A 14,205-nucleotide genomic window follows, 5' to 3' on the forward strand; every position below is an offset into this window, starting at 1 on the left:
AAGAAGGATCCATTCTTTTTATGTGGTTTCCTCAGACCCGGACGTAAACACCCAGTGATTAGACAGTATTTTAATTGTTTCTATTTATTTGAAAAGGATTTAACAACTTAATATTAAAATCCAGAACAACTTTGCTGTTGACAAAGGTAAATTTTTAAAACTTCTTTTAAAATTCAAATTTTATTTGAAAATTCTAAAATATGAAATTTTTGTAATACTTGCTTTAAAGATATAAATGCTAAGAAACCACAATTACAATCACTTATACCCTGTTAATTTTATGGAAATTTCAATAAATGATTCTGTTATCTTTAAGTCAAGAGCAAAAATTAGTAAGAAGGAAAAATCAGGAAGACTTATGAAAAATGAATTACTATATTTCATCAAATTGATGACATCATTGACTATACGTATTATTTTATGTACTACTAGGAAAGAAATTGTGCTGCTAATTAAACCATGATGCTACTGATTATAACACACATCCTGATTTCAGAGATGTTAAAACAGTACCAAATTGTGTAGCTCAGAATTTATAAAATGTGAATCTGTTATTCTCAAAGACAAATAGAAGTTATTTATTCATTTATTTATACCTCATATTAAGTAAAATTTAACTTACATAAATTTTAAGTTATTCAAAATAAGCCTAACTTACATAAAAATTAAATGTAATCCCAAAATTGTAGGATAAAGAAACTGTGATTGCTAATGAAAAGAATGAAATGAAGGCAGCCTTAATAAATCCTTGATTTCTTAAACTTCAAAGAGTTTTTAAATGTTACTGACTTTCAGTTCAAGAATAACACCTAAATAGTTTAAAAGTAATTTTACTTTTAATATTTTACTCTTAGGCACATACATGAGTTGATATAGGTTAAATTAATAGAATCTGAATTAATAACTTTTTCAGTGGTAAGTATGATTGTACATTGTTCAAAAACTCAAGGAATGCTAAACTTACCTTCACCTACAACCCCAAGGATCTCAAATTTATTCATCACATTACCAATGTTAGGAATCTTCATGAAGACAAACTCCTCTTTTGATTCAAGCCACAGAACATGGCATCAGAAAAGAACTTCTTAGCAAGTTGTACAGTAAGTAGAAGGAAAAATGTCCAAAGGAAGAAATTCTCACAGGTTGGCAGGAACTTTCACATATTTGTCCTGATATGAAGTATTAAATGATTCTCTGAAAGAACAAACACAATTAAAAGCTGTTAAGTTTTATATCTCAGTACTCTAATAACCTATCCTCTTTTTGCACAGTTCCTTTAAAACCATGTTAATGTTTCATACACTAAAAAAAAGAAATAATAGGAGGGAAGAACCCAAAATGGAACACAAATGAACAAATGTACCTAAATGTATTTGAAATGAGTAACATAACTACACTGAAGGAGGGTGGGAGAAAAGAATTAACTCAACGTAACTTTTGAAAACAATTATTTTAACTACATTGTCTCTTTGAGCTAAAGACAAAAAGAAATATAAACAAATATTACACTCTACTTAGATATTTGTTTTTATGCAGAGATCTGAAACTTCTTTATGTGTATTCTAGGCTTAAGCAAATAAGATACTGTGGATAATGTGGGTTTGGTGTCATTCTCATAAAAGCAAGTTAAAAATATGAAAAAGGGGAAAGACTGGAATTAGAGTTAACCATGTAAGGTCAGTTCTTAATATAGAGAGATGTAGAAATAAACATAAATGTGTATGCAAATATACATATACATTCTTCCAAAAAGGTAAAACATCAATCTAATCATAGGCAGCAACAGACACCCAAACTGAGGGACATCCCACTCAATAACTGGCCTGTATTCTTTTAAAATGTCTACATCATAAAAGACAAGGAAGGACTGAGTGACTGTTTCATAAAAGAAGACTCAGATTTAGAGTCACAATAACTAAATATAATGCATGATCCTGGGTTGGCTCCTAGACAAGAAAAAAGTGTTTTTGCTATAAAGGGTAACTAATAAAATGTAAATGCATACAGATTAGATAATAATATTGTATCAATGATAAATTTTTTGTTTTGACAATAGTAAAGCAGTTATATAAAACAATGCTCTTATTTTAAGAAATGGCAAAATGGGTGAAGGTGGTCAAAAGGTACAAACTTCCAGTTATACATAAGTCCTAGGGATATAATGTACAGCATGGTGACTACAGTTAATAATATTGTATTGTATATTTGAAAGTTGTTAAGAGAGTAAATCTTCAAAGTTCTCATCACAAGAAAAAAAAATGTGTCACTATGTGGTGATGGATGTTAATTAGACTTACTGTGGTGATCATTTTACAATATATACAAACAACAAAATCATTATGTTATACGTACACTTGAAACCAATGTTTTATGTCAATTACATATTGATAAAACAAATGAATAAGGCACAGCCTAGAATCTCTAGAATAAGACAGTCTAATAAAAAGCTTAACCAGAAAAAAAAAAGAGGAAGAACACCAAAGTTTTTAAAGATAAAGTTTACAACTTCAACTGTTCAGGAAAAAAAATGTGTGTATGGAGGAAGAGAAAAAGAGAATGATAAAGCAAATATGGTAGAATGTTAACATTTGGGGAATCTAAGTCAAGGGTCTATGAAAAAGGAAATTCTTTGTACTATCTCTGCAACTTTTCACTAAATTTGAAATCATTTTGAAGTAAGTTCTTTTGTTTAAAAAAACTTATGCTATCTTTAAGAAGAATAACAGCTGTATCAACATAAAATATTGATTTAAAAGGAAGAACTATATCAAAACCAGTGAAGAAAGTTTCTTTGCTGCCTATGAAATTTGAAACTTTTAAAAAAATGAGTACCCCATGTGGTATGGAAAATACTGACACGAAAGTGTGCCTTTTAGGACACTATGGTAGGAATGTAAACTGGCACAAGCTTTCTAAAGAGCAATATGTCCATAATTAAACACTTTTTAAATGTTCACATCTTGATAAAAATATCTGACAAAAACTACATCATTCTTAAACATGGAATATTTAGACACAGTGCCTTTAAAAATTAAGAACATGTCAAGAAGTCCTACAATTAATACTTAACATTATTACTAAACATTATCTTGGTGGGTTCTATACAGCTCAGTAAAATAAGGAAAAATAAGTGAATAAAATATATAGGACTGAAAAGAGAGAAACTTAATAGAATTTACAGATATTATTGTCTACATAGAAAATTCAAAGGAATTTACAAATTAATAGAATTATAAGTGTTAGCAAGGTAGCTAAATATAAGCTCAATATACAAATATCAATTCTGTTTGTAAACATCAATAAGAAATAGAAAGTGTAATTTTTAAAAATCACATTTACAATAACAAAAAAAAGCACTTAGGATTTAACATAAAAGATACTCAAGACCTCTATTCAGATCTATATATTTATACACACATGTACATAAACATATGTATATTACACATATACGTGTGTGTGTGTGTGTGTGTGTCTCTACTATTCAAAGCCATTAAAGATGACCTATATCAATGAAGTTATCCCAATTCTAGGGCTAGAAAAATTCATACTACAAGTAAATAATCTCCATACTAATCTATACAGCCAATGCAATTCCAATCATAATCCCAAAAGAATTAAATGAGGAATTAAAATAAGCTGATTCTAAAATATATATGGAAGAACACAATTCCAAGTACAGCCAACACTCTCCTGAATAAGAAAAATAAGAAGACTCCACCTTGAGGGGAGGATCTGACAAGATGTCCCTCTACTAAATATATTGAAGGTTAGAATTGGGCTATACAAATTAAGACAGAGTGGTCTTGGCACAGAGATAGACAAATCTGCCAGTGGAACTGATATGAGAGCCTAGATGTGGACCATACTTAAATATCCCTACAGATACACACTCACCTCCCACTTCAGTCTGTTCTCAGCACAGGAGTCTCTAGGATAATTCAGATCATGTCACTTCTCTTTTCAAAACCCTCCAGTGGCCTCTCACATCATTAAGAGTGAATATCAAAGTCCACAAAAGCCATCAGGCCTTAACTTCCTCTCCTCTGATATCATGTCTGACTATTCTCCCCTTTGGCTTGCTTCACTCCAGCCACACTGACCTTCTTTCAGCTCAATATATAACAAAGTCATAGTTGTTCCTAATGCTAAATATTTGTCACCTGTACCTTTACTTTAGGTCAGATTCTTATATGATTTGTCATTCAATATTTATCAAAAAAGTGTTTTTGCAAAAAGGCAAGACAAAGCAGACACCACACTTATTTTAGAAAACTTTAATTCAATGGAATCATGAATTTTTAAAGGATGACTGACATTTAGAGAAAATGATGTCACAATTTCAAAAAAAATTTGTTCTATTCATTCATTTATTAAACAAATAATTACTGACTGCCTAACATGTTTCAGAGAACGGATAAATAAATAAGACACAGGAGACAGTGATGAACAAGATAGGGAAGGTCCTTGCCCTGAAGGAGCTTTACATTTTACTGAGGGAGGAAAATATAATATTATCAGATACTGATACATGTTATGAAGGGAGAAAAAAGGAGTGATTACTCAGAGAGCCCTCTCTAAAAAGGTGACATCTGAGGTGAATTATCAATAAAAAGAAGGAGCCAGCCATATGAAGATCTAAGTTAGTCACATTCCAGGTAAAAGAGGCTTAGAGTGTTTCTGAGAATGAATCATTCTTTCATTTTCTATGAGTGACTTAGAAAAACACCCAGGAAACATGTAAATATTCTACTCTGTCAATAATGGTATGGCTCATTTCAAAGGAAACTAGCAATCAAAATTAAATGATTCCTACTAAGAAGACTCAGCACTCCCAAAAGTTCTATACATAAGTATATATATAGAACATTTGGTCCCACCTATTCTCTGCGGAAATCAAAATTGAGTAATGCAAACTGGGAATCAGAATTTAAATATGTGAGTAAATATATAATATAGGTGTTAAGAACAGTCTTTTAATTACCAGGACTTATACTGGGGAAAAAAATATGCCAAATTGGATTTAACTACAATTTTATATAAATAACACTGATTAATTTTTTAAGGCATTAAAAACTCAAACACCTCAGCTCCAAGTAACTAATTAAATAACTTGGTTGAAATGTCCCTTTGGGATGAATACAAATGCCAGAGGAAATACTTTTTAAAAATAGCCTAAAAACCCCCATAGACTTAACAAGATTGTAAAGAATTATTTGGCTGAAATCAAGGCAAAGAATAGAACCCTGAGAGGTAATCCAAACCACCCAAAATGGTTTTAGCCCACAGGCACTTGAAGGAAGAGTCAGAAAAAAATGGGAGAAAAACAGACCTGCTTTTGAAACCCTTATAAGTCAAAGGCAAAAGTGTTGCAAAAGGAGGAAGTATCATAAATCATAAACACCATTCACTTGAAGCCAAAACCCCAAAGAGCTATACTCTCAGGATAAAGGAAACCAGAAAGAAATCAGTCCCTGAACAGACTCGAATCACAGCTTTATGTCATCCAAGTGACCTAAATAAACATCTAAGTGTACCATGGATTGAGGTGGTCCCACATTCAGATTGGTAGTGCCAACAGTTGTCTGGTTGAAAGGGGAAGAGGTGGGCAGGGGTGGGCTCTGCAGGAAGGTAACATCAACCTCAGCCTCACAATATTGCTACAGATAATTTCTTGTCTACATTGTGCAGTACATAATCAAAGATAATCAGATACACAAAGTAATAAGATACCATTAACAAGAACTAATAGAAATGACCAAGACAGAAAATGACCCAAAGAGACTCATAATATCAGAATTATCAGGAATAGCCTATAAACAACTACAGGGTGAACTAATAAAAACCCAAGGGTTGAACATTTTCTTAGAACTGGAAGGTCCAAAAGGTAGAAACCCAAATTCAAAGAAAAAATTAGAATTCTAGAACTGAAAAATAGAATAATAGCAAAGGAACTCAACAGGGAGTAGCTCAACAGAGTATAAAGAGAAAAATATCAGGATACGTAAGACTTTAAACATATTTTTTAAACTTAACAAATGAAAATATAAACTATAGCAAAAAACTGCAGAGTATCTTTTTTCCCCAAGCGCACACAGAACATTTACAAAAACTGATAAAGTGCTAGGCCATAATGCAATTCAAAGTAAATTACAAGAATTGAAGTCTGAGGATGTTCTCTCTCCACAATGCAAGTACGCAAGAAATCAATCACAAAAGAAATAACTAGAAAATATGTGTATGTTTAGAAATTAATAAATACATTCTTAATATAATCTATAAGTCAATCAAAGAAGAAATCGTAACATTTAAAAATAACAGAAATACAAATTCATAGGAAGAAGCTAAAACAATGTTTAGGGAGGGATTTTAGAGCCATATATAACATATATCACAAAATATTTAAAAAGTTAAAATAAACTAAGCATCAATCTCAAGAAGTTTAAAAAAAACTCCAAAGAAGATATAAAGAAAGAAATAAAAGTTGAAACTCATGAAAAAGAAAACACACAATAAATGATCAAAAGAGCTAGATCTTGGAAATCAACTTTGGAACTAATCAAGAACAAAACTAATCAGCCCAGCCAACACATTGATTTCCAGCTTTATGCTACCCTGAGAAGAGACTTCTGACCTACAGAATTGTGAGCTAATATATGGGTGTTGTTTTAAGCCACTAAACTTGTGGTAATTCATCACAAACAGCAGAAAACTAATACAACAGTATCATTTTGTTTATATACAGTTTTAAAACAGACAAAGCTGACTACAAACTATATTATTTAGGTATGCATATATAAGTGATAAACCTATAAAAAAAATAAGTGACCAAGGAAATGTTTCTTAATAAAAATAGGATATTAATTACCTCTAGGGAGGAGTTGAGATTGACAAGAGATAGATAGGAGAGCTTTCTGGGCCACTAGTAATGTTCTATTTCTTGACTTGTGTGATAGTTAAATAGACATTCACTAGAGTGTGTATTTATTTCATGTGTTTTTATGTTGTTATATTCCAAAATAAAATAAGTTTTTAAGAGTTCCAAGAGCAATTCTGATAATGACATCATATATAAGTAGTTCCATGGTCATTTATATGGAGATAAAAGAAAATTTTTATCAAAGATAAAGCATTTCAATATTACATTAACCAAAAAGTTAAACTGAACTCTCTCTCTTCAGACTCCACATAAAGTCGTGTGTCTAGTGCTGGATATCAACAACAAAACCAAAAACTTCCAGTGACAGATAACCTCGATGATGACCACAAACCAAAACCATCCCAAATGAGCTGGTAAGGAAACTGGGAATGTCTGGCCTCAATGAGAAGACTGACATCCCGATGTCTGGAGACTCTTTGAAAAAGAGAGAACAGAGCAGGCGATTTATCTCAGGGGGAAAAACTAAGATCAGAGAGGTAGAATGGAAAAGGAGACAGATGTCAGCTCAGTAGTGATTTGGACAACAATGAATAATGAATAGTTACTCACTTAGTCTATAAATAGCTGCCAGATACCTACAGTGGACCAACCCACTGTAGATGCTTCAGGATACAGCAGTGGACAACACAGACACAGCCCCTGCTCTCATGAAGCCAATGAGGGGAGACAGACAATAAACAAACAAACATGATCACTCCAAACAGTGACAATTATTAGGAAGGAAAGAAAACAGTCTTATGTAGAGTTTCGGAAACTGAGAAACTGAGGTGGGGGTCAGAGGTGGAGGAGATGAGGGGTTGGGGGAGTTGGATAAGGTGTTCTGAGGAGGTAAAATTTGAATGAAATCTGTTTAACGTAAAGAAGCAAGCCATGAGAACAGGGATGTGAGAAGAGTGTTCCAGGCAGTACGAAGAGTTCTTACAGAGCTTGATAAATTCAAGGAACAAAGAACTGTACTCTGAAGCACAGTAGACTAGAAGGGGACCTGCAGGGGGCAGGAAGAGGCCACTGGAAGCAGTTTGGCCTGGCTGTGGTAGACAAGAGTGGTGTACTAAATTAGATGTCCTCTAAGGTCCCTTCCAACCTTCTGAAGATTGTAAGAATCTCTCAAAAACCGTTTGTTTTTGATTACTAACCATTAACTTTTTAAACAAATAACAAGGCATTTTAAAGTGGATTTGTCTTGCACTAAGAAATACACCTACAATTAAGCAATCTTGTCTCTGCATTGGCAAGCAGGTACCTACAAGAACTGACAGGAATGTAAGGCTTATAATTTATTTCATATATCATTAGTATTGAATTTAAGAGCTGCCTAAGTCTTGAATGTTTCCTTTGTTGCTGAAATTACAATCTTCATCTCATCGGGTCTTTTCTTCTTCCCAAAGAGAGGACAAAATCAGTTGAATCATGAGTTTTGTTTTTGTTTCCGGCATTGTTTTTATACATACAAACGAGAGAAGCATTTTGTCACTGAAACTGGACAGGAATGAATTTGGTATATGACAAAACTTGTTATAATAAGAGATTCAAATGGTTTGAAAGCATCTTAAAACTTATGATACATGTATGGAAAGAAACCATTTCTGTGGAAAGCACAGCCTTATGAAAATCATCCTACTCTCTTGCAGAGAATTCTCCACGTTGAATATAAGTGAGGGGATAATGCACTCCTACTTAGTTTTCTTCCTAGATGGGACCACCTGACGTAATTAATAGGATCTTCATTCTGCTTTATTCACCCAAGAGTGAAAAGTAACTTGATTTATCAGTCCATTCTCTATAATTTAGTTCCAATGACTAAATCAAACTGATATTTGACTACCATGAGTAATACACACACAGCTTAATAGTATAAAAATTTCAAACTACCAAACATGAAGCTTGTCTCCCCACCCTTTACCTTTAGAATCCTTCCACAAGGTAGGAAAATCCAGTACCAACCCAATGTATCTCTTACTCAGCTACCTGATATTTCTCCTAGCACTGACAACCCTACAAACTTACAAGCATCTGAGGAGGTTCAGACTGAAAAAGAGAACTAAACTGGGATCAGAAAAATTCAGAGGTCATTCTAACATTGTACTATTTAACATATGCTATTGGTTTAAGGGCTTTGAAAGCACCTGCATGAAAACGTAAGTATCAATTTTATCATGGTTTCTATGGGATTTGTTCTGATCTCCAAATTCTAAATAACTGAACTTGCAGAAGTTGGGAACCACCCAAATTTTGCTGGATTGATGTGGATCAGAAAACATGGTCTAAGTTATTGTCCTCTACTCCAAAAAAAACCAGACAAATAAAAAACCAAAGAAAACAAACAAAACACTAACCTTCAGATGAAAAAGAGTAGAAGGAAATGAAAGCCAACTCTGCTGAAGAACCCCTAGAGGCTTTAAATGAATTCAGGACCATTGGCCTAGATACATTTCATTCCTGAAGTGCTTTAAGACTTTGGAGATGAGACTGCTGAAACTGAGTAGTCTTGGGAAAGCCAAAGGTAAAAGATGAGAACAAAGACTGGCCTAGAACAAATGTAGTCATATTTTTCAGAAAGGGTAAAACAGCACATTCTGTAAACGCTACACCTGAGAACTTCAATTAAGCAATCATTCAATAAATATGTCTTGAGAGTTAACTATATACCAGGCACTGTGATAGACACTGGGAACATATTAATAAAGGAAATAGACAAGACCCCTTATCTCATGGAGTTTATCAAAGAATCATACAATAAGTATGAAAAATGTAAGAGCTATGGAAAATATATAAGGCACTACAAGGGCTTGTACAGAGGTTTCCCACCTAATTAGGGAGCGTTGGCTTTTCCAGAGAAAGCACCGGTGAGCTGAGATCTATAGGACAATTAGACATAAACTTACAGCGGAGGAATGCTCCCAGAGAGAATGAGTTATGTGACAGTCCCAAATCAAGACGGAACATGACAGACACAAGAGGCTCAAAGGTGGCAAGGGTTGGGTGGTTAATAACCTAATACAAGGTAAGGCTGGAGAAACAGTAGGCTGGGATATTTTAAGTAGTTTTATCCTTATCATCAGACATAAGGAGCCACTGGAGGGTTTTGAACAAGAATAGGAGGGGCAGGTTCAGGGGGTGGTATGACAGTCAGATGATTTGCATTATGAAAAGATCATACAAGCTACAGAGTAGAAAATGGCTCCCAGTCTGGAAGGGAAGCTGTGAGTTTGGGGGTATAACAACTAGGAAGCCACTGCAGTCACCTAGGTAAAAGGATAAGGGCAGGATGGGCTAAATTGGTAGATATGACGAGAAATGGATAGATTTAGGATATATTTGGAGGGGAGGTCAATACAACTGGGGATAGATTAGAGATGGGAAGTGAGAGAAAGAGAAAAATACAAGGCTCCTCTGTTGGAAGTCCCACAATTTCATTTCTAAACATTCAGAACCTCTCAAACTGAAAATTTGAGTATCAAAATTCTCAATTAATAAACATTAATTCATAAAGGACCAGTAGAAAATATATATACCCTACCCTCTCTCTTTTCATTTTGTTCCAAATCACTTAACCAATGTAAGTTTCAAGAGCAATTGAGTAAAATCATCTTAGAACAAGGGAAGGAATGGAGTGATTAGCTTTTAGCCTATTTCAGAAAAAGTACAAAACCAGAATAAATGGAATACTGCTGGCCAAACATCTGGTGATTAAGCTATTCCTGGGAGGGTCACTTATGTTAAAGGGAAAAAACAAACAGTAATAATGACTAGAGAGCAGCAACTTTGCAAGGCATGAAGAGGAAGACTGGGATATTTTCCAAATGGGTTGGGAGAAAGTTATTTTTATTTACAGAGATATTTGTGTACTATTTAAAATACAGAAGGAACTGAAGAAAATCAAACTAAAGATCCTGCACTTCCTCAGCTGTTTGTCCTAACTTTAGAAGGATACGTGACATTATTTTGACCAAAAAAATAAGTCAAAATTACAAGCAATTTTATCAAGGCCACTGATTGATGAAAGCATTCAGTTAAGGTCAAGAGATTTGAACACATGATCAAAAATAATAAAAATTTAATATGTTAAAAGATAGATTTTTTTTATCTCAAGGAAATTACAATTTTTAAAAAAGATATGGTTAAGAGGATTTTTGAGTTATAGCTCTCCCATATACTAACTTAATGTTAAGCTGAGCAGTCTCCTGAAGCTTTGGTTTGTTTCCATTTGTAAACTGAAGTTAAGTGACCGTGACACCAAATATGTGGCATCTTTTCCAACACCAATCCTCTAACACTTGGGTCCTACAATCTACCCTAACACTAACTATCCAGAGATAACATCAGATTCCAGAGATTTAAGGGCTCGGTCCCACAGACTTCCCTCACTTAAGATGCCAGCCACAAATCCTGCGTCCCCAGGCTACCTGCACTTCTGTCTGACTCGGCTAAAAATTTGGGAATTCTCACAACCCCTTCCTCAGGTTTGATAATTCCCTAGAATGACTCAAAGAACTTAGGAAAATGCTTTACCTATCATTACTGGTTTACTATACAGAATACAGTTCATAAATAGCCAAATGGAAGAGATGCACACGGCAAGTTACAGGGGCAGGAGAAAGGGAGCAAAGCTTCCACACCCTCTTAGGGTGCATCACCCTCCCAGCACCACCCAGCACCTCAACATGTCCACCAACCTAGAACCTCCCCAAACTCTGTCATTTAGGGGTTTTCATGGAGGTTTTATTATGGTGGCATGATTGATTGAATCACTAGCCACTGGTAGCTGAACTCGGTCTCTGGCCCTCTCTTCTCCCCAGAGGTAGGGGGTGAGAAAAGGAGGCTGAAAGTTCTAACTTAATCGTGGCTAGTCCTTCTGGTGATCAAGCCCCATCCTGAAGTTATCTAGGGGCCTCTGCCAAAAGTCATTCATTAGCTTATATAAGACACTGTTATCATTCAGGAGATTCAGGTGACATTCTTGACTCGAGAACAGAATATGAGACAGACAAATGGGTGAAGGCATTCTAGGTAAAGTTTTTGCTAAAACAGGCAAAAACAAAAAACAAGGAGTGTTTGTAGAACTCAAGTCATTCAGCCCCTCTGAAATCTAGGGCACAGGTCCAGGAATGACAAGAATGAGGCAGGCCCTAAACCAAAAAAAAGCCTTATATGCCATGGCACAGGTATGTTTCCCTGTATTTTAAGAAGGATTCAACTACTGTACATGAAGTTTGAAGGCTACTGTCATAGACAACAGTAAATTAAGAGAAACCTTTTAGATGAATATTTATGAGTATTATGTTTCAGAAAAATCACCATGGAGGCAAAAAGAGGATTAGGGCAGAGATACTAACCAGAAAGCTACTGATTGATGGAGGCCAGGTACAAAATGATGAAAATCTCAACTAAAGCAGCAGTGAGAAGAGAAAGGGGATAGAATTGAGATATTTAGGAGGTATATTCAAAAGACACAGTGCCAACTTAAAAATAGCTGATGAATGAGAAATGGAGAAGTCTAGATGATTACAAAATTTCTGCCTTGATTATTGCACATATGAGGGCACTACTAACTGAAACTGGGAATATAGAAGAGCATATGGAAAACAGTATTACATTATGGACAATTACGGGGTCTTATTTAATTGTTATTTATTATGGCATGTTTTATACTGCACAATACAGAGGTATTACGGATAGCTGAATGAATACAAAGTTGCACTTCAAGTCAACAGCAAGGAAAATAAGTCATATAAATTGAGAATATGAGAAACTCAAGATTTAACTTAATTTCCAACTTAGGCAGCTTCACCAAGGATATAACTTGCTCTATGGGTATTCTCAGGCTCCATTATGAAGTCACTTCCCAGATGAATACACTATAATCACATCCTTTAAGAATCCTTAGAAAAGACGCCTTGGAAGGAGATTAGTTCATGTAATCATGACATTTGACCTAACAAAAGCCAAAAACTTTGGAAACATTTAGACCAGAGGTTCTCAAATTATTTAGAATATTAAAGTCTAGTTTCTTTGTTTTCCAAACCCATGTAAATTGTATTGTAAAATACAATAAAAATGGTGTGGCGGTGTTAAATTGCTATAAAAGTTTCTAAACTCTTACATTCACTTTTTAAATATTTTTAGACAAAAACACTTAATATGTTTAAGATTCAATATTCTTAAGTGTTAAAAGAGCCCTGACTATTTATAATCCACAGGGATTATGACTGTCTCCCATGGACTCCTACAGAGAGAAATAAATTTAAAAACACAGAACTATTATTTACAGGAAGAGACCATGACTTACTCTTTTTAGACTAAAGTTGTTGTATCATTTTACTATCAAAAACTATTAATTTCCCACTGCCGACCAAAAAAGTCCAAATTTCTAAGGCACCGATGTCAAGGAAAATAGCTAAAGACATCTCTTTCACTCAGTCATTTATTCATTCAACAAACACTTACTGAACACCTATTAAGTAGGCTAGGGATCATCTCATCTGACCTTATTTTACAGAGGGGAAAATTTAGGCTCAGAGCAGTTATGTTACTTAATCTGAAATTAACTATAACCTTTGCAATTGCTTTCCTGTGAATTTAACTATAATCTTTGACAATTACCTACTTCTCCACTATAAGAATCCTTGGCTCCAAATCAACTACACCTACTAATCAACACTTAGAACATGCCTTTCACTTTTCCACTTCTATGCCTTTGTTCAAATTATTTCCCCACCTCTGGCCCCAGTCTTTACCAACTGAAATGTTAGCCATTATTTTTTAAAAATCAAGTAAATTATAACTTCCTCTCTGTTCAGCCCAGCTACAAGTTATTCTCTATAAATTCTGTGGTATTTTTTTCTTTAGTTAAGATTAACTAATAGATTCCTACGATAAAAATTCAAAAGGCTAGCCTCTAAATTCTTACATACAACATTAAGATATTTACTTAAACATTGTTTGCATATATATCTATTTCCCTTAGATAAATCATAATTTCCTAGAAACTAGACACTGTACCACTACTAGACCCTGTATCTGCACTTCAACTCTTTTCTGCCTATCAACTGAAAGAGAATTTAATAACGATCCACATTTCCAAACGAAAGATACAGAGAAAAGAAACTGGCTTCAATAAACAATTCTAATAATTCTTAAATAATTAAGAATTGATTATGCATATTTATAACAGTAACTGACTTGTAAACAATATTACTGTCAACTACTATCTGTATGTGGATTATCCATAGTACATTTTACTTTATAGTTCTACAGCACAAACTTAA

At 34.0% G+C, this 14,205-nt stretch overlaps 1 protein-coding gene across 3 annotated transcripts in view; it reads right to left on the bottom strand.

Moving 5' to 3' along the window:
- The window catches only part of CDKL5 (cyclin dependent kinase like 5), a 162,268-nt gene that overhangs the window by 100,659 nt on the left and 47,404 nt on the right, over positions 1–14,205 (bottom strand). For 2 of the 3 annotated variants that reach the window (XM_064483358.1, XM_031445801.2), the window contains exon 2: positions 965–1,194. In XM_064483358.1, the coding sequence (XP_064339428.1) occupies positions 965–1,028 (64 nt within the window). In that variant the 5' untranslated portion in view covers positions 1,029–1,194. The remainder of the gene's footprint in view (positions 1–964; positions 1,195–14,205) is intronic. The other variant, XM_064483357.1, reaches the window with a different exon arrangement.

The sequence above is a fragment of the Camelus dromedarius genome, chromosome X, assembly GCF_036321535.1.
Source record: "Camelus dromedarius isolate mCamDro1 chromosome X, mCamDro1.pat, whole genome shotgun sequence".
NCBI classification, from domain to species: domain Eukaryota; kingdom Metazoa; phylum Chordata; class Mammalia; order Artiodactyla; family Camelidae; genus Camelus; species Camelus dromedarius.